The sequence below is a fragment of the Ctenopharyngodon idella genome, chromosome 1, assembly GCF_019924925.1.
Source record: "Ctenopharyngodon idella isolate HZGC_01 chromosome 1, HZGC01, whole genome shotgun sequence".
Classification (NCBI taxonomy): domain Eukaryota; kingdom Metazoa; phylum Chordata; class Actinopteri; order Cypriniformes; family Xenocyprididae; genus Ctenopharyngodon; species Ctenopharyngodon idella.
In genome coordinates, this window is record NC_067220.1 from 32,966,841 (window position 1) to 32,988,854 (window position 22,014).

The window sequence follows — 22,014 nt, forward strand, 5'->3', positions numbered from 1 at the left end:
ACACAGATCAAGGTGCAAAACAACTAAGCCGGTGCTGCCATGTGGTTTTGTTTGTGTGAGGCCATCAGACACTTCCTTTAGTTAATGTGTCACACTCATAGACTGTATTGTCACACTGCAGCACAGATGAAATGAGACAGATGGCGCGAGAAAGTTAAAGGTGTGCGCCGTTGGGTGAGAAGGTGGGGGGGAGGGGGCCTCACTGTAATCTGAGAAAGTGAACGAGTGAACTTTGGATCTCTCAGGCGTTGCTGTGAGTCTGCTGTGGCATTGTCACCGGAGTTGCCACACAGGTCTGGTTGGTAACCGTGGTGATGGTGAATAATTGAGAGGGTATGACCATAAACACACAATGTTTCAGGAAGAGAGAGAACTAGATAGAGAGAAAATACCTTTCCAGTGAAATGTAACTAAAGTGCTTAACATATTAAATTGTTGTTGTTAACAGGCTACACCAATACAGACACATTTGCACACACTTTCAGTCATGGAGGGTGACGTAGATGAAGATGATGGGACTTTTACTAACATCTCACTAGCTGATGATTCAGGTAAGACTCCATGTCTTGTCTAAAAGCTGATCTGAAACCTTTTTTTTTTTTCTTTGAGGAACCAAATCAGTGATGTAACTTGAAAATGTGCATGAAAAAAAGCACGCAGGTGCACATTAAAATGAAAGTTGTAATCTGAATAATGTATCCACTTTATATTAAGTGTCTTTACTATAGCCTACTATTTAACTACATATAAATTAATCGTTTGATACAATGCACTTATTGTGTAAATACATGTTTTACATTGTACTTACATTGTACTTACAATTTTGACCATTGTACTGGTCAAAAGTATGGAATCATTCATATTTTATATGTTTTTAAAAGAAATCTCATATGCTCACCAAGGCTGAATTTATTTGATAAAAAAAATACAGTAGAAAAAGTAATATTGTGAAATATTATTACAATAAAACTGTTTTCTCTTTTAATATATTTTAAAATGTGATTTATTCCAGTCTTACTCCAGACTTCAGTGTCACATGATCCTAATATATAAATACTTTTAATATGCTGATTTGGTGCTCAGGAAACATTTCTTATTATGAATGTTGTAAACAGTTTTTGCTGCTTAATATTTTTGTGGAAATTGTAACACACTTGTAACTGTTTTATTGTCATTGTGCTTGGTTTTCCCTGTCTACCTGCACATCTGTTTTCCTAGTTAGTCTCCTTGGTTGTTAATTAGCTCTGCACTGGTTCTGTATTACCTTGATTAATCTGTCTGTGTATTTTAACCCTTAGTTCTGTCTGTTCATTTTATGTCGTTTACATTTAATGTGGTTGTGTATTACATCTCCTGAGATTTCCTGTTGCAGTTCCAACTGCTCTGCCTGGAGCAAGAGCAATGAAGCCTTGAGGACCACACCAAGGAATTTTTAGACCTGGCGTGCCTTACGAACTTTCCAGACAGCTCTCTGTGCGTGTTTTTCAGGACTAACGGTTCGGCTTTCACCATCTGCCCCACTAAGGAGGACATCAGCAGCCCCAGCCAGCCGCCTCCCAAACTCTGCACGGAGTGTACACCAGAGCCCACCACAGACACGGAGCCCAAGCCTGCTGTGATATCAGCGCCAGTAGGAACTAAGACTGTGCCAATTATCATCCCAGAACCCGAGCCCAAGGGAATGTCTGACCAGGTGCACGAGCCAGTTACATCATCTGTCACTGTGGGTGTTCTTGTGGAGTTTGAAGGCATGGAGTGGAGTCACGCCCATGCTCCCGTCGCTGAGGGTGAGCTGCAGCTGTCCTCTACATTATATGAGGAATTGGAAGATGATATTTCCCTGTGTCTCTTGTTTCCGCTGTTCCCGTCCAGCTCCAAATATCCTGTGTCTCCGCTGGCCCCACCCAGTTCCAAGTCTCCTGTGTCTCCGCTGGTTCTGTCCAGCTCCAAGTCTCCTGCATCTCCAGTGATCCCGCTCAGCCTCCCTCTCTCAACTCCTCTGCCTATAACAGCCAGTTCCTCAGCCCTGCCTCTGCTGTCTCCCTTCAGTGCCTCGGCTCCTCCTCTGACTCCACTCTGCTGTGTGGATATGCCTTGGGTCTTCCGGTTTCCAGCTCTGCCTTGTCAAGAGGATCCCCTGGCTCCGCCTCCAGCCGCCAAGCCTTGCTCGTCGACCTGTCGGCTTCACCTTGGCTCCCCCTTTCCTCGGCTCCTCCTGGGACCATCGCCCTTAAGGCTCCACCGGGCTCCCTTGTCCCTCCGGATCCGCCTTGGTCAGATGTCACTCTGCCTGGGCCACGGGCTTCCAGGCCTTCAGCTGCGTTTTGTCCCTCCACCCCTTCAACTCTGTCAGGCTCCAACTTGGTCCTTAGTCCTACTGGCTCCACCTCAGTCCTCTGACACCCTGGCTCCACTTCAGATGCTCGTCATTGCGGCTCACTAAATCGGTGCCACTTGGCCTCATCTCCATCGGCTCCGTCTCCATATATTGTCCTACTGGTTAAACCTGCCAAATCTCCACCATGGCTCCTTCCCCCTTCAACTCTGCCATGGGCCTTTGTCCTGGCTGTGGTCTGCGTCCCCATATGGCTCCTCCTGCTCCTGGCCCCTCCCTGACTCCTCCCACCATCATCGCCACCCTGTTTTAACAGTTATGTTTAGTTCTGTTTAGTTTCAGTGTGTTTTAGGTTGGTTCTCCCTGTGCTCATTCGCCTGTGTTCTTTATCCTTGTTTGTTTTCTAGGTTGTTAATTCTACACCTGTTCTGTTTTCCGTTGATTATTCTCCCTGAGTATCTAAACCCTTAAGTTTGCCTGTGTTCTTTGTCTTGCGATAATATTAAGTTGTAAGTGTGTAGTGCTTCTGTGTTCCTAGTGTTTATTAAAAGTTAGTTTGTTTGTAACACTTCTTTCTCTGTGGAATTCACTACCGCTAACTCCTGACAACACTACCATTCAAGTGTGGGGTAAGAATTTTTTTTATAGTTTTATTCAGCAAGGATAATCAAAAGTGATGATCAAAACAGTACAGGATAGTAAAGGATTTCTTTTTTAAAAATGCAGTTATTTTGAACTTTCTATTCATCAAAGAATACTGAAAAAAAATGTATCAAGGTTTCCACAAAAACATAATGCAGCTAAAACTGTTTTCAACATTGATAATAAGAAGAACCATTATTGATAATTGAGCACCAGTAATAACTGATATTAACTGAGCACCAAATCAGCATATCAGAATGATTTCTGATTGATCATTTGACACTGAAGACTGGAGTAAGAGCTTCTGCAAATTCAGCTTTACCATCACAGGAATAAATGTTAAAATATATTAAAATAGAAATAAGTTATTTTAAATTGTAATAATTTGTTCACAATTTTACTTTTTTTTACTGAATTTTGGATCAAATAATTGTCTTTCATTGTCTGTTTTGCCTAGTCATTCATTTGTTGCCAAAGTCCCTGATTAGTGTCACCTATTCCCTGTTCCGTTGATTACCTTGTATTTAAGTATTTAGTTCTCCTCTGTTCTTCATCTTGTGTTAAGGTTACGTTTGGTTTGTATAGTTGGATTGTTCTCTGTGGTCATTCATTTAACTTATTGTTCATTCTGCATTGTCTGTGGAATAAGTCAACCCATGGCAAAAACAAATCTGTATGTAATTACCTGTAGTTACATCTATAATTACACTATTTATCCTACGCCTTAACCCACCCCTTAACCTACCCATACCACCAAACCTGTCACTAACCTTACCTGTATTCCATCCCAATAGCAGCAAAAGTGTTTTGCAATACAACATGAATGCAATAATTATAGTGTACCTTACAATTTCTCTGATGTAAGTATACAGGACTACATAGTGGTTAAAGACACCTAATATAAAGTGGGACCTGAATGATTTAACTTGTGGTTTCTAAATGATGCTTTATGAAGTATATTCTTGCAGCAGAACAAGAACTCAGTGTCTAAATTCTTTAGTGCTCTGCAGCATGTAGTTTTCCAAATACAGGAATAAATGGCGAGACATTGAATCAACACATGTCAGAAACCTCACTTGCCATAAGGGTCAGCAAGTGTGTACAGTATGTGTATAGAGACTGTGTAGAGACAGGCTAACACATACAGTGAGCATGTGTGAATGAAGCTTCGGTCAGAGCAGTAAGTAGAACAAAGGCTGCATATTTCAGATGACTCATGTCTACTCTCAGTGCTATTTTTTAAAGGGATGGAAAGGGAAGAAAATTCTGTCATTTACTCACACTCATGTTGTTTCAAACCTGTATGACTTTATTTTTTCCTGTACACAAAAGGAGATGTTGAGAAGGGGAAACTAAAGCTAGTTGTCACATTTGTTACTAGTTTAAAAGCTTTTGAACATGAACATTTCCACTTCCATTTCTCAGAAAAACACAGATATAGTTAATGTAAAACTTGTGCTTTTGTGCCCCAATAGCAGGACATGTTGTCAAACTGTAATGGGGGTAAGTTGTCACAATGGAATCTGGCATTAAACAGCCTATTATAGAGAGCAAAATGTAATAAAAATATTAAAACAATTATGAAACAAAATAACGTAAAACCTATCAAACCATTGTTTTAGCACACAACTATTATAAATGATACATTTATAGCATTGATGTATTTGAAAATAGTTCTAATGACACCAAATCTGTTTACTATGTTGCATAATACACAGTTTTAAATACTGTTCTTTAAAAAATAGAGGGCAGTATGCAGTAAGTAAGCTAGCATGCTAGCGTTGCTTTGTGCAACAGCCTCATATTTACAGAGAGCTTTGTCTCCCTCTGTCGGTATTTCTCTGTAGTGAGTGAATGTGAAAGAGGAAAAAGAGAGAGAAGTGATGAGGTAACGGACGGTCTGTACCATTACCTTGACATCTGCTTTGGAGGCCTGATTATTTTTGAACATCTTTATTAACGTTGAGAGGTTTACTCTTATATCAGGTAGGACTGTGTGACTGGGTTTACTTCAGGGCTTCACTACCACATGCGATCATGCTTATTTCGTCTTAGTGTGTATTAATTTCCTAAAGGCCCTTTTACCAAGTTTATTTGTTGCTAATTATTTAAACTGAATTTCGTTATCGGGTCATTTAAAGCCGTTTTTCCTCACGAGTCTTAACACAAAGGGTGTAGCGGCCTGTAATGCATGAGAACGAGTGGAGACTGAGTTTTGGACGTGGCACGAGTTAAAACTTTATAAAACCAGAGCAATAATGTTATGTCTCGAGTACTTATAGCTATATAATTACACTTTAAGCATGTCATTTAAATCACAGCGATCTTAGCTCTCTGTGAACTATATTTATTCATGTGAGGCGATGATTGTTTTGTTAGCCAATAGCTAACTTAGCCAACTGTTTATAATGATGGACTTTGAAAACCTCTCAGTTTGCATTGTATTCGCGTGATACTTCAAAGAATACCATACGATGTCCAAAACATAAGAAAATGTTTGTATTATAAGTATATTTTGTCAAATTGACTGATAATATCTCTTATAGCTGACGGTGAGCCGACAGTCCTGCGCTTCAGAGCAGAGGACCAGTACAGCACCATGAACTGTGAGATTGATGGTAAATAACTCTTACAATTTATTATAATAATTTATAATGTGTTTTCCATTATAGTTTAAATTGCTTTGGAGTAGTTTCACATGTTTATGTGTATATTTTCTGGAGATATGGAGAATCAGGTTGAGCAAGAGGAGAAGACGAGACTCATAAATCAAGTGTTGGAGCTTCAACACACACTTGAAGGTATAAAAGCATATTTTTCCTGCATCTTGTATAAGTAGTTTCTTGTTGCCGTTTTGTTACTGAATATAGACCTTTCATGTTGCTGTTTTCCCTCTAACCAGACTCCACTGATCCACTCAGGCACTCTTAATGGCTGCCAGAAAAAGCTAAGTGATGCACTCTAATGCTTTCTGTTTGTTTTCATTAGATCTCTCTGCGCGTGTGGACGCAGTAAAAGAGGAGAACCTTAAGCTCAAATCGGAGAACCAGGTTCTCGGGCAGTACATAGAGAACCTCATGTCCGCCTCCAGCGTGTTTCAGACCACCGACACCAAAAGCAAACGAAAATAAGTGACCGTGTGTGTCAAGTCAGATTGATCCATCTCTTCTCTTCCCAACATTCAAACTACTAGCCCGTACATAAGCCGATGTTTGTTTTGTATTTATTTTGTTGTAAAATATACTGATGCATCTCTCAGCATGGATTGGGTAATACTTGAACGGACTGAGCTGCTGCCTCTCCCTATCAGCTAGCTGTGTTACAAGATATAAAAGGATGCATGATGCATTTTGTGATCAGATAAGTACAGAGCTGGTGTAATACCACCTCTTCTGTATAATTCACTTAGCAGGTACATAACCAATCTTAGACCCTCTCATTGACTTGACCATTTTTAAGTACTAGAAAGCCAAAGTCTGGTTGAGTTTTTTTTTAAAGATTTTTTTGGCTTTTCACTAACATTTACATTCAATATGTATTATGTAAATGGAAGTTCAAAGCAAGCAGACTGCACCCAGATGTGTTCCCTTGAAAGTGCATGACATCCCATAACTAAATTGCATGAAGGCTAAGGAACTAGTCCTCCCTCTCTTAGTATGCCTTTTTCTTGTTTGAACCAAGGTCCACATTCCCAGTTATCTCAATGACAGTTGCTCAGCTGGCACAGAAAATATGCAATTTGAATTCTACCATATATAAAAATTGGCCGCTGACCCATACTTAAGAACTTATACAAGTATAACTAAAAGGACTTCCTCTAATTAGGTACATTTTAAGAGGCCTTGAGTCACTGAATTACATTTACTCACTTTCATGCTTGGATTTATCTTAAAAGATCAGACTAGTGCTCGACAAACTTGCCATCTTTTGAGTAGGATCAATAGACCACAGTGTGAACTGCAGCATTGAGTCCGCTCTTCATGGTCACGTCCTTTGGATCGACGTAAAATGGATGAAATAAATGGATCTTAGCTTTTACTGCTTTCAAAGACTGAAGTGAGGTTGCTGAGTGATATTGATCTGATTGCTCCAAAGCATCTGCTTTAGCGACATTTATGAGTCTGGATGCTCTGCTCTTTGCTCAGAGTTTGCTGATGTGAAACTTCACTTAGTATGAATTATTGACATGACACTGAAGGATCTGCCACAACACTACATACTCACACTCAGTTCAATATTTCTTTTGTGAAATTGTTCATTTATGTAATTTATACCTGCCTGTTCTGAAAGTGTACATTTTATTTTGTAAATATTTTGCCTTTAATAAAATAATTTGCTTTTGCACAAACGACTAAACTGTTCCTAGCTGAAGTCATGGCAATGGTGCACAATGTTTATAGTAAATATTTATTTCCAAGAGCAATGAACAGTTTGCAAACATGTAAACAAAAGGCTGTCCTTGTAAGGCTGAACACACGACCTAAAAAAGCAGAAAAACAAAACTGTTCATCACTTGAAAAACAACCTGTCTGTTTCCAAAGCTCTATGGTTTCATAGATGGCGGTCAGTCTGATGTCAGTGGGAGTGTTTTCAGTGTGCTTACGACTGGCTCTGCGGTTAGAGAGTGTCAGTGTTGACAACTGTGCGTAATGACTTTTTTTGATGCCAAAAAAGCAATACTGATCTGAGTTCCTAGCACTCCGCTGACCTAGATGTTTGGTGGAGACGGCCTCTGGTCTCACGGAGCTCTTCTCCACAGCCTGCTAACTGTGGTAATGACACAGTAGAATGCGAGAATAAAAAGTTCTATGCCTAAATTCAGTTGCATCATTTTTCAAACAAGATACAAACAATAAATACGATCAAAGCAATTTGATCATGTTAAAAAGCTCATAACTTAAAAACTCACAAAGAACTCACCCCTTTTTTAATAACTTAACTTGAACTGAAACATTGAGGTGATCATAAACTAGTTAATCTTTCTAAAATATCCATTGTACATTTCCCTTCACAGTATTCAGACTTTCATCACTAGTAGGGAAACACTGGCCCAGTAAAACTTCTTGAATTCTAATCTAAAAAGAAAAAACGTGGAGATAAAACTCAGCAGGTCTGACTTTTGTATCTAAATCCAAATCCCAACAGTAACCGATAAGAACTAAGCGGAAGACTGAAAGAGGGGAGGCGAGGTTCAGTCGGATGAAGTATGACCTCTTCGGGAGAACGGCTAGGTTTGCCGTTTTTTTTTTTTTTTTTTTGCATGCTAAAGGGCATAAGCCGAAAGCATGCAGCAAAAAGAGGCAAAGGGGAAAATGGGGAAAATGTGGTTCTTCAGTCCTTCCGTACTCTTCTCTTTCTCACAGCTTTAGGTTCTTCTCCTGTGCTCTGAATTTCCTCATCGGCGTCCTTCATCTGTAAAGACCCAAAATTTGTCAGTCTAACAACAATCAGTAGATCTAGATTGTCAGTACAAATCGACTTAAAAAAAAAAAAAAAAGTATCAAGTTAGGACAATGCTTCTGCAAAATAGAATCAAACAATGTGACCATAATGTTTCCAGCAGGTTCTTTCTAACTGTGTTATCGATTTCAGATTTGCACACTTCTAAAAGGCACGTTAAAAACACAAACTATAATTGATAATTTTTATGACATCAATCGAACATTTTCTTGTAGGTTTTCGCACTATGATTTTCGCAATGTGGAAAATGCTGACCAATCGCTGAATATACTTATAAAAATAGAATTTTCCAGTATAATGTGGAATGTCACTGAATTTCGCAAATTTCTGCATGTCTCTGTGTTAATAAGTGGCACAGTTTCGTCTAGTACACATAAGCCCCTTTCACACATACAGTCATTAGGTTTGGGAATCAAAAATGTATTCCAATTCTGGAATCGGATACTTGTAATAAAATAAAAAAATTTCATTCTGCTTCGGCACTCGCGAAGCATGCTGTTTTCTTTGCGCACACATCCAAAGCTCGTGCACAGAGAGCCGCTTCTCATATAGTGCGCGATACAGAATTGAGTTCTAGTATGCGTCTTGTGTTTGAACGCACAAATACACACAAAATTATGTCAAAATATCCTTGCAAACAGTTGGTTATGTTTTAAGTGAACGTAAACAGTTGAGAAAGAAAACGCATGTTAATCAAAGAACAAAAGAAAAAGAAAAATCACTCACTGATATTGACTGAATAACTTTTGTAACTTTAATAATAAATAATCTATATTTTATTAATAAAAAGAAAACTATGCATTGTTATTTTACATTTGATTACAATTTCTGTACCTGAACTTTAGTTGTATTTATTTGTGCTATTGCTAATTTGTTTATTTGTTATTATTTTATTACTGTTTACATGTCTTTAATCATGTTTGAAATTTATATTACTTAGTCCAGTTGTTTTTGCTGTCGTATTTTTGTTAAAACCATAGGAAAATGTTAGTGTTCTTTAGGCTGCTTTTTTTTTTGTAGGCTGCAGATTTTTGTTCATGAAAATCAGCTGCAACAAAACATTTTGCCAAAAGAGACTTTGAATATCATCTGGTTGGTGAGGTCCTCTGCTTTAAGCAGATAAACATCAAATTTTCATTTTTCGGTGAACTATCCCTTTAAGCATCTCATGTTTTTAAGAGTGTGATTCATCCCCTTATGCCTGTCACTCAGAATTAAAAAAAAATTTAGTGGACAATGAAACTATAGCGCTTCTCCGTACCCAGGACAGGTAGATGAAGAAAATGGCTCAGCATGTAAAGGTCATTTCAGATGATTGACATCAGAGTTTTCAGGTATTTTAGTACTGATGTGTGAACGGTATCTTACCAGTAAAAAGATGGAAAGCTGTTGCTTGTGTGAGCAGCACATTGGGACCCTACTCTTTTTGTCTAAATGGGCAGAATAATCGACTTCATGTTGATCAAAAGTCTGGCTACAGAAGACTAAACGACAACGCAAAATTGCTTACTTCATCCTCTGAGGCTGTATCATTTGGCTTACTGGCCTCTTCCTCATCTTCCTCATCTTCTGTATCTCCTCCTTCTCCATCCTCTGTATCCTTCTCCATCCCGTCCCCATTCTCATCCACTGGTAAGGGAATAACAAAAGAAGAAAATTACGGATAACAGCTACACAAAAGTACTTAAATGGGAAACAAGGATAAAATGTACAAACCATTAGCTTCAGTAGCTTCCTCTGCTTTAGCTTCATCTTCATCTTTCCCTTTCTCCTCCTCCTCTTCTTCTACCTCATCTGGTTCTGCTTTGGGCTGATCAATTTTCTTGTATACATAGTCATCATCTGACTTCTGCAATACACATATAAACGTGTAAATTGAGAATATTCAAGAAGCAATTCACCACGAAAGGCACTGAAGAAGCAGGAGGAAGATGTGCACCATCCTGTCTGTCATCACAAATATCGGTTCATATCTGGTGACCAACCTGTAGAATGCTTCAGGGCAGGTCACTGATAGTCTGTTGCTATGCTACCAATGATAAACACTCATTAAGAGGATTTTGTGCTTGCAAGCTAATCCTAAACACCATAATCTTTAGCAACATATCAATTGAGTTAGCATCGTAAACCAGATTGATCAACTGTATTGTTTATGTTTCAAGTGGACTGTTTTGTTTATGTGGATGTCATCAGGTAACAAACACACAACAAATACCAGATTTGAGCCAAGTTTCTCAGAATGACCTATACGTGAGCTTGAGTATGACAGTACCTCTTTTTTAAAGCCTTATATATATTGAATAATTTCTATTCTGGATGCTGATTGGCCATTATAGAATTTTAGCCATGTGAAAATAACACAAAATAGTAAAAGCTGTGACACAAAATGTCTTTCAAACCTTACTGCTTAAAAACTGGAGTGAATTTCCAGAAGGAAATACTGGTTCTTGACAGGCAGCAAACAAAATAGAAAACAAACAAAACAAAAACAAATAAAACAACATAGAACAAACAACAACAAAAAAACTAAATAAAAAAGCAAAACAAAACAAAAACACACAAAAAACAAATCCAAAACAACAACAACGAAAAACAAACTAAACAAAACAGAACCGTGTTTTAAGTAAGTTTTAGGAAAGCTTATGTTTTCTCAGTGCTAGCTTGTTATGCACATTCCAGTACATTTTGGTACTGTGTTTTACAGCAGTTCTTACTGTCTCCTTAGAATGAATCACTTGTGTAGACCTCATTTGTAAGTCGCTTTGAATAAAACTGTCTGCTAAATGAATACATGTAAAATGTAAATTTGTACGGCTGACTGTGCATGATTGTTTATTTCATTCTGCTTCTCGTTATCCGCTTTGCTTATGGTAGTACGGGACACAATCTTGCAGGTTATGTAATGAATCATTATGCTGTACCCCCACACACATCTATATGATTCACAGCAAAATACTGACAGCCTAAATATATCTGTGCCTGCTATATCAAGTGTTTCCTTTTGCATTCAATGGGATCTCCTCTGTGGGGTCAGGCCTTACCTTTGGCCAACAGAAGAGCACAGCCAGTCCAATAGGCAAACCAACAGTAAGGATGTAAACCACCCACAGCCAGGGCCTCTCTTCTGCAGCCAGTGCCAACTGACTCAACACTCCAGGCTAAGACAGGAAAAGACAGTGAGTATGTCAACAAAACTGAAGCCCAATGAGCAATAATTCCCAGAAAAAAAAAAAGTTGATGTGAGAGGCAGAGGCATACCTCATTGGCACTAGCCACAAGTTTTTTGAGTCCCCAGCTGTCTGCAGCCCAGCGGTCCGCCACTTCCTTCTCTGCGGTAACAATGAAATTGTCAAAGTAAATGTCAGAGGTCATAGACCACAGCTCCAGACCTACAGCTCTGAATGCTTCCATCCTAAATGGGTGAAGATCCTCAAAGTAGTCAGGGTTTGCAATCTTCCTTGGACTCCACACACCCTGTTAAAAAAATACACAAAGACGTTGAATAAAAATGAACATTTTTTGTACTATACTTAAGGATCAGTGGTCATAGAACGCAACAGTGCACACCCAATTTTTTTAGTGCTACTGGTTCCAGAAGTATTTTTCCAAATAGGGATTTAAAATCTTTGTTAAAGCATTATAAGCCATGAACCAAGCCAATCAACTATGAAGTGAATCACTACATTACAAACTTTTAATTAAAGCAAAAAAGTATTTCAAAATTGGACAAAAAAAAAGACAAAAGCTACAAGACTTTAGTGAGGTTCTAAGTCAGAACGCCGGCTCAACACGCATACGTTGTGCTGCTCACGTGAACAGCGTCGGCCAATAATGAGCCGTTGTTCTGACGTAAACCTGGAAGCGCTGCACTTTGAACAACATAAACAGCGTAGGAGACTGACATGGAAGAGAAGAAATTGTTGAATAAAGTCGTTATTTTTGCACACAAAAAGAATTTTCGTCACTTCATAACATTAAGGTTGAACCACTGTAGTCACAGACTATTTTAACGATGTGTTTACCACCTTTCTGGACCTTGAAAGTAGTAGTTGTGTTGCAGTCTATCGGACTGGGTTACGGGTTTGGAGCAACAGGAGGTTGAGTAATTAATGACAGAATTTTCATTTTTGGGTGAACTAACCCTTTAACAACCTTGGAGCTCACAACAGGGCTGTGTTGAAAGGTTGGTAAGCTATCATTAAAAATAAATTTCCCAATGGTGAAAACGAATGGAGTTTTTATTTACAGTATCCGACTGTTGCACTGTTGTCTGTAATTCATTCATTTAAAAAAACAAAAAACAAATAAAACTACAGTAATATGCAATAGTTTTAACCTAATTTTCAAAGACAGGCTGTGTCACATTGGCTTATACTGAATAAAATCTGGGTGTTTCAGCAACATTTCCAGACTCTAGATGTCAGTACCTGGTAGTTAGGGTTGTCTATGAGAGGAGCTTTCCATTTGCCCTTATACTGAGGATTATTGACCATGGGTGGCTTCCATTCACCACAGCCAGGAGCGGCTGTACATGCTGGATTTGGCACCTGAGGAGCCTCCCATTCTCCATCCATTTCCTCATCCCTGAGAGAGAGAGAGAAAGAGAGAGGGGTATGAAGAGAATACTGCTGATAAGGTGATATAAAAGGAAGAAATACAGCTAAAATGACAGCACTGCGCATTACATAGTGTAATAAATACTACAGATGATCGTCTGCCAAAAGGGAGCATTTTTTTTGTCATGTATAATAAAATGCTTTAAATAATTGCCTAATAATAATGTACTTGGGTGCTATACAATGCCAATATTGTGTACGACGGCAAGATAGTCTAAGACCGCTTGTCAATGACAATATGTGACATAATGATTGAGATGGCCAATCAAATCAAAGAAGGCAGGACTTTATTGTTCACAGAGGTCAAGTATGAATTCCAGCGCAAAGCTTTAATTTTAACGGTAAAAGAGTCTGAGATAAAGTGCACATTTAGTGTAGCTAAATGTCATATTTGACAACTGTTACAATAGAAATGTTAAACGACCAACAGTAATATCCATTGAGGCAAACTACTCAACATTTGTCAAATTTTTTCTATTTTGAATTGATTAATGTAATGTAATTTCTAACTGAATGTGACGAGACAAGATACATTAACAGCCGTTTTCAGCATATTAGGCACAACATTAAGAATGAACGTGTGCATATCGAAAATTCACTTGTCTAAAAAATATTCATAAAACTTAAATTGGTAGAGTTACCCACCTCAGACTTACGAACATGGAAAAACATGTGGCTTTGACTAAAGTGTGTTTATAGTTTCAGCCTAATACATTTATTATTAACCTTTATTTAACCAGGTAAGTCAATTGAGAACCAGTTCTCATTTACAATGACGACCTGACCAAGAGGCAGCATAAAAAGCAGGTACAATACAACAGAAAACATAATAGAGTAACAAATAACACAATTATAAACAGTGACACATAAAAACAAACAACTAAAAACAAGTACAATGATCTTGAATTATTGACTGAACTGAGTTTTTAAAGGAAGAAAGCGATATAAATGAACTAAGCTTAAAGGCTTCTGCAAGAGCAACGACCAAAGGAGGTACGGACTTTAGGTATGCAGAGATTAATGAAACTGCTAGAGCGCAGATTACGACTTGTATTATGAACATTAAGAAGTGACTGTAAATATGATGGAGTTTTCCCAATAAGAGTTTTATAAATGAACAGAAACCAATTAATTTGTCTACGAGAATGAAGAGAAAGCCAGTTCAATAAAGAATACAAATGACAATGGTGAGTGTTAAATGAAGCTCCAGTCACAAAGCGGATTGCAGCGTAGTAAATAACATCCAGTTTATGAAGGAGAGTTTTTGAAGCAGACCTGTAAACTACATCACCATAATCCAAAATTGGAAGCACTGTCATTTTAACCAAAAGCTGTTTTGAAGAGTGTGTAAAAGAAGATTTATTACGATAAAGAAAACCAATACGAGATTTAACCTTTCTGAGCAATACATTTATGTTAGTTTCAAATGACAACTTACTATCAAGCCAGATACCAAGATATTTGCAGCATTCAACATAATCGATCTCAGAGCCATCCAATGAGAAAATTTAGGCAGATATTCAACATGTGGTAGATTTCTGTTAAAAACCATGCATTTTGTTTTTATTAATATTTAAAGCTAATTGAAGACTAGAGAAAGCATGTTGGACGTGAGTAAAGAAGCCTTTGCCAGATCAACGAATACATTTTTTGCAAAGGCATAAATTTACAGTAAATTATAATTCTTTAACTATTTTTCTTCATTTATTTCTTTATTCATTTATTTTTCTCCTTTTGACAAGAAAGTAATAAATTTCAGCACAATTTTTCTGTTTTAATGGTAAAAGAGTGTGAGGTAAAATGTAAGTACTGTATATAGCTAAACAGTTATAAACAACCAGCAGTAATATGCAGGGATGCAAACTACTTAACATTTGTCAAATTTCTGCATTTTGAATTAAAAATATGATACGTAATGTAATTCCCAACTGAATGTGACGAGACAAGAAACATTAACAACGCCGATTTCAGCATATTACGCATGTGTGCACACTGTAAATGTTCATATTGTTCATTTTGTGAAAATTCACTTGTCTAATAAAAATTGGGAGAGCTACCATCATCAGACCTACATTAGAATATGGTAAAACATGTGGCGTTGACTCAAATGTTTATAGGTTGTGGTTAGGACAGTCATTTAACCTATTAAAGTGCCCCTATTATGCCATTTTAAAGGTTCATAAATTTTGTTTTGAAGGTCTAGTACCAAAAGATTGACATGCATCAATGGTCAAAAAACACTTTAATTTACTTATAATATACATAGCACTTCACCTCATTTCTCAGAGTCTGAAAATGGTTTGTTTGAAGATTCAGTCTCTCTAAACCCATCCTTTCTGAGAGCCAGCTCTTCTCAGATTGGTCAGATGGCCCAGTCTGTTGTGATTGGCCAATCGCTTACAGCACGTCGGAAACGAAACATCCATTACCATTATCTGAATTTTAGCTCCAGAGGCTTCCTTAGGGCTTGTATACAAAGTGATACGAACAATAACAATGGCGTCAGTTTTTTCCGCATCAATTCCAGCACGAGTCCTCATCCTTTTGAAGTGTATGCAAAGTGGATTCGCAGCGTTGAAAACAGTGTCTTCGTGACATGAGCAGCACGAAACTCTTCCAGGCCTCAGCTACAACTACAGTGTTTGAGGGCGGTTCAAAGTAGACGATGTTCACGAGCAGCCAATAAAGTCTGTAGGCTGACATTATGCAAATTTGTTACATTGTTACGTAGGTATATAACAGGGAGTGAGACTGGAACTGCTGACGACTTGTTTCGGCAGTTCGAATCGATTCCTTCTTTTAGGAGACGATCACTTTATTTGTCGTGCACTTTGATCTTTAAAACTTTGCAGACCTTTTACATTCACAAACAGCTATATTACACACTGTATGAAAGGTAATATTCGAAAAAGCATAATAGTGGCACATTAAAATAAAAATATTTTTGCAAATAGTTCAAATACATTACAATAAATTCTAATTCTTTAAATATTTTTCTTTATTCCTTCAGGTTTCTCTTTTTGACAAGAAACCCCAAGTGTCTACAAACTTTGTATTTGTCCATGTAGTTATTCATGTCTGGTCTGTGCTCAAAACGTTAAAGGGATATTTTACATAAAAATTTAAATTCTGTTATCATTCACTCACCCTTATGCCATTCCAAACATAAATACTATTTCTCATGAAAATGTGACACACAAGACTGACATGGTTTTAAAGCTTTGGTTACCCAATTTTTGACCTACAACTGTCTTAAAATTCTAGATTAATTTCTATATGTTATAGTTAGGCAATATTACATAAGTAAGCATGCTGTTTTTCCTCAAATATCAGCACAACTGCATATGTGATACTAATTTTATACAACAGTTAAATAAACAAGAAGTTAATATTGTGAGCCAAATTTTAGACACAATATTGCCAATATTGTCTGTTTTTGCTCCATTGTGCTGACACAAAAATACTTCCAACCAAAGCCGCAACAGAACCGTTGTGCCTCTCAGAGTAACACATAATGGTGTTTCGTTCCTGAATGAATCCATGTCAATGATTCAATCAAGCATTCATAAAAAGAGTCACTTGATTTGTTCCTGAATGAATCAGCCGATTGAATGAATCGGGTGAATGAATGACTCAATTACTCCCTCAAAAAGACAGAAATAACATTTTATAATTTTAAAAACATTTTTAAAACAATATTATAGCATTATTTATGCAATTGTAATTGCAGTGTAAATACATCTAAATGCTGCTTTAGATGCAGAATTCTGTCACTTTTGCAGTGCAAAAATGGATTTTGTTTATACAAATTTCAGTTGTTTGGTAACAGCCAAAGTTTCTTATTGTTGTTAAGTTAATGTAAGAATTTGACATAAAAGATGATGCATATCATCTAATAAGTTTAGAAAAAAATGCCCTTATGAAGGTAAAACTGCCACTTGAAATCAATTTAAGGTTGCCCCTTAAAGAAAAGAATTTCTGTCACTGCTGTGAAAAGCTTTGGGAGTCAGCTGTCCACAAACTGATAAACCAGCAGCACACTCAGCAAAACATTGTCTATTTATCATTATCGACAAAATATGTAAATTGTGAGAGCTTATTTTGCCCGTTAGATTGAAACATCTGAAAAAACGTATACATTTACCCGCCCATAGACCCTCCCCTTGAAGAAATCAGGAGAGAAGTAGTTGAATGTGGACAAAAGAAATGGATTAAAACACCAGGTGTAAACGGGTATGTGTCTCCCTCGTCTACTTGTGATCCAATCGACCAAAATGCATCTTAATACCAGGTGTAAACAGTGATGATGTACTATGGGGTCCTCGGATGTTTCGGGTCTTTCAACATCAGACACCCTCTAACAGGGGTGAGAAATACTGACAAATTTACAGTGGCAAATAAATTGATTCTGATAATAACTCTATAGCTCTTCATTGAACACTGACATAAGTCACTGGATTAAACAAAATACTTTTGTTCTCACCAGTCATCTGGCTTTTCTGCAGTGGGGTCAGACACAAACTCTGGCTCATCATCCAGCCAACCGTCAGGCTTCACTGCATCAGGATCCGGCACCTTAGCAGGGGCATCCTCATCCCTAGATAGAGAGATGCATAGATAAAAGAAAAAAATAGGGTTTTGACATATTACTGCTGCTATTCTCTTGACACAACTTCTTCATAAATTTACGTAGTATGAGTATCATATGACTGACATGTCTGTCACAATGGCTTTTAAAATTTAAATAAAAGTCACAACAATGTACTGTTTTATGTAAGTGGCTTTGGCAAAATAATTATAAAAAAAAAAAAAAAAAAAAAAAACACAAGCTATCAAAAACATGCCAAATACGTTCTTCGCATTTGACTTTGCTTCCTATTCATAGACCTCACCAGTCATCAGGTTTGACTGCTTCTGGGTCCGGGATTTTGGCTTTCTCATCCCAGTCCTCTGGCTTGGAGTCTTTGGGATCGTCAATCTCTTTTGGAGGGTTCACAGGTGGAACGACGTCTGTCAACAGACTTCCCCTGCTAACACTGGACTGGTCAATAAAGATCTCATAGGTATTGTCTGGATTTAAAACTGAGAAAAGGAGAAGAGATCAGAAATAATGATTGACTAATTTACCATTGAATAATGTAATATAAATCACTACATGCATTCAAAATTGCTTTTAATCAAACAAAAAATGGCTTTACATTAATGTCACATATCATATATAATATAGTGATATACTTTTCTGATTTAATCTCCAATGATTACATTTGATTAATTCAATTACTTATTATAACATTTATATCTATATAATAGTAGTAATAATAATAATAATAATAATAATATATGTTTTTAAAAAGTTGTCAGAGCTTTCACAAGTGTGTGTACGCACCAAGTGTGAAGAGGTGTGTCTTTTTATCAGTATAGATCTTTTTCAGATCGACGTCGGGACGTTTGGCATGTTTTTCTTCCATATCTCCATTAAGGGGGTTTTTATGTCTGAAGATGAAGTGCAGTTTGTAGTCCTCTCCACATTTGTCCGGCCCAAACATGATGCTGTACGGTGTCCTGTCATGAAACTGCTCCTGTGAGTCAAAAAACGCATACATCACCCTTAAGATATATATAATTTTTTTCCTTACAATGGCAATTTTATATCATATTTCTTATTTCACCTCCAATGTCTTACATTTTAATTTCTACAATACCAGGGCAGGTTTTTTAGGGGGTGTTCATGCTTGTAGTTTGGTTAACTTTGTTCTTTTGGTCTGGACTAAAAAAGGAAATTATACATTTAGTCCTGGTTCGCTTAGTGTTCACACTGTCATTTTAAAGACAAAAAACTGTTTTTTTTTATTTATTTATTTTTTAAATATACATATGATGGTATTTTTACTAGCTGAGAACTCATGAATATAGCTTATAAAATGTGTAAAGGAGTCAAAACAGCAGCAGGAATTCCTCCGTCGCACACAAACAAAGACCTGAGGCAAGAAGGCCGTGTTTCCAATACCGAACTGTGATGGGCAACGTAAGTTCCTATGTATGAGCATTCTGTCCTTTTTACGGTTGCATCTTGTGACATCACATCCTGTTTTTGGTTAATTTATAAGTCTTTGGTTTGTGTTGCGTTCATATTTCAGTCGAACCACACCAGAGTTTGTTTGTAAGCGGACTAAGGCCTACCTTTTCAGGGTTCTCGGTCCGCTTGTTTGGTGCACACCACGGTTCGGATGGCAGCGTTCACACTTATTAAAATGAACCGCACCAACAGAACAATCGAACCAAACCTGCCAAGTGTGAACACACCCTTAATTTGTTCTAAACATGTGAAACAGTCAATGAACATACCAGGTCTAAGTCTTCTGAGTCTGACAATAGCTTGATATAAGCACCGCCACAGTCAATCCCATCCTGAAAATTGACCTCATACCTGCATAGATCAGATTTTGTTAGAATGCACAAGCTTTATTTTTCAAGTATCATAGAAATCCAGGGTTTTTTAAGTAAGAACAGCACTCACTGGACAATGAGGGGATTGTCCTTAAACACGAAGGGTTTGTTAAGCAAAGCCGCGATGGCATGATGCTTTGCACGAGATTTCAGCACCAAGCCCAAATCACCAGGCACCTTATTTTCCTTCAGGGGCTCAACCTCCCATTTACCTACAGGCATGAGAGACATAATTTAGGATTTTAAGTGGGATTAATGATAAAATATATTATCAGCATTATTTACTAATAAAAATATTAATAAGCAGCAATCAAAAAAAAAAAACAAAATCACAAATCCTCTCAGCTGGAAAACTAACCATCATATTTCGCAATATCTTCATCAGCATCCTCTTTCATTGTTTTAGACACCTGCCAACTGCGGAAAATAATAAAACATGAAAAAGCTTACAAATAATTAAGCAATAAGTAACAAGAGGCCATGCTATTTGCATAGAGTATTTATTCAATATATTTTGTGATCATTAAATCATTGTTTTGACAAAAATCTGCACAAAATCAGATATCAATATTCTTAGTCAGTTTTAAAATGTGTTTATCTGCTAAATGTACATGTTGTCAACATTTATGAGTATAGTTGAATAAAGATCATCTCAAAGCAAACATACAAGACTGTGATCTTGTTTTCATTCTTTTAGAATAATTTTGTGCAATATCAAATTGATAAGCTTCACAAACCTGCCCAAAGATCCGTCATCAAATGTGTCAGTAAAGAACACATCTCCTGTTGGAACTGGGGTCTTGTATGTTACCTGTGCATTTAATATAATAAATCTTTACAAATAACTTAAAGATTAGAGCCCAAGCCATTTAGTGTGAATTAGTGTTAACTGTTCTTATACAAAATATGATATTCAATTTTATGTCAATGCATATTTTTTATTTAGTGGTATCTAACCTGAAAAGATACATTGGCGTCTGCTTCAATGCTTTCACCACTGTCTGCCTCTATGTCCACATCTCCATCTTCCACTTGAGCCTCCTCTTCATCCTCCAGGTCTTCTTCCTGGGCCCATGTTACCATGGAGATGGAGAGTAACAAGAGACAAGTCCAGCCCCACCGCAACTTCATCTACAAAAACATGCAAAAAAGAGCATGACCAAAAGAAACAACCAAATAATAATAATAAAAAAAAAAACAACGTATTTGTTTTCTTTATTTTCCTTTGGGGCGGAGCGTGTGATTTCATGACACTTTGACCCTGATATTGATCGACACATCTGCCATTAGAAGGAGCTTATTGTTGTTTCAATATTTGTTGTATCAGTATTTCACTGTAAGACTAAAGGTTTTATAACAGAACAGCAAATGCCAGCAGAATAAAAACCGAATAAGAGAAACAGATATTTCAATGGCATCTTTTACGTTTAATCACAATTACCTCCAGCTCTTAGGTGTAACGGATTTCTTAAAATAGTAAAATATTAAAATTATAAAATTGTATAATTTTGTTATTTATATTATTTTATAACAATATTATAATAATGTGCTCTGGCTAGCTGCGGTACCGTTAGCTGGGTCATGACGATGATGATGATGACGATGAAGAAGAAAATGATGATGCCTGTCTGCGTGATCAACGTTTGTAGTGTTTAGCAGAAAATGTCTTTATTCACTCACCTCTTCCAGCTGAATTAATACTGGCAATGTCGGTTAACTGTAGCGTAAGCGGATTGGTTTGTCATCCAGTGTTTCGGCGCGAAGAGTCCGCTATGAATGAGAGCGATAGCCAGTGTTATCTGAAGCGCAGGATGCCACTGACAACCGCCCCTCTGCGATAAAAACCACTTCCGCAACATTGTCAAAATAAAAGTCCCATATATTTACCGTATATTCATTTGCTACCGCACTGTGTGATGAAATCCACTCTCACATCTCACGCCAAAATAAAAGTCCCGTTCATTTTTCCAGTTATTTATATGCTGCCACTTGGCTCTTCTGTGAAAAAACACTACTTCCGCATCACCTATCAAAATAAAGTACCAATTTATTTATCCAACATTTTACATGCTACTGACACTTGCATCACCAGTGCCACTCAGTTGTCGCAAAATAAAACCTAGGCCTACTTAGGCAACACTTACGCCAGGATTCTGTTCCTAATATTTATGTTAGGAGCTAAAAAAAAATAAATAAAAAAAAAATATATATATATATATATATATATATATTATTATTATTATTATTAATATTAAAGGATTTAATAATGCTTCAGTAATGATGTTACAGAAATGATCAATTAAGCGTTCCCAATCTCCTAATATACCATAAATGTCGCACCGGAACTCAACACAAAACAACAGCGAAGTGGAAAAACTTTTTTTATTATTATTAACAACAAATTATTATTATTATTATTTTTTCGCAAAAAATAATGCATCGGATTTATCATGTGATACATGTATTGGATGTGAATTATTTCTATAAATTCTGTGGTGATGACAAACGATTTTA

General features: G+C 37.1%; 2 protein-coding genes across 4 annotated transcripts; one reads left to right on the forward strand and one right to left on the reverse strand.

The window, feature by feature from the left end:
* Positions 1-382: 382 nt before the first annotated feature.
* On the forward strand, positions 383-7,325 carry scoca (short coiled-coil protein a). Of its 3 annotated transcripts, none has more exons than XM_051901315.1 (4): positions 383-551; positions 5,524-5,595; positions 5,701-5,778; positions 5,966-7,325. In XM_051901315.1, the coding sequence occupies exons 1-4, from the start codon at positions 488-490 to the stop codon at positions 6,106-6,108; spliced, it is 357 nt and encodes a 118-aa protein (XP_051757275.1). In that variant the 5' UTR covers positions 383-487; the 3' UTR covers positions 6,109-7,325. The 3 variants fall into 3 exon arrangements, with proteins under 3 accessions (XP_051757275.1, XP_051757297.1, XP_051757285.1); XM_051901337.1 differs by lacking the exon at positions 383-551 and adding an exon at positions 4,764-4,963; XM_051901325.1 differs by lacking the exon at positions 383-551 and adding an exon at positions 4,982-5,031.
* A 45-nt stretch (positions 7,326-7,370) lies between these two features.
* On the reverse strand, positions 7,371-21,364 carry clgn (calmegin). The gene is made up of 15 exons (XM_051901273.1): positions 21,181-21,364; positions 20,458-20,631; positions 20,238-20,311; positions 19,859-19,917; positions 19,571-19,712; positions 19,399-19,480; positions 18,440-18,632; positions 17,946-18,135; positions 17,537-17,650; positions 12,865-13,021; positions 11,696-11,911; positions 11,479-11,595; positions 10,154-10,286; positions 9,948-10,066; positions 7,371-8,389 (listed from the first exon to the last, which is right to left on the reverse strand). Exons 2-15 carry the CDS (start codon positions 20,629-20,631, stop codon positions 8,309-8,311), a joined length of 1,851 nt encoding a protein of 616 aa, XP_051757233.1. The 5' UTR covers positions 21,181-21,364; the 3' UTR covers positions 7,371-8,308.
* Between the last annotated feature and the right edge of the window lie 650 nt (positions 21,365-22,014).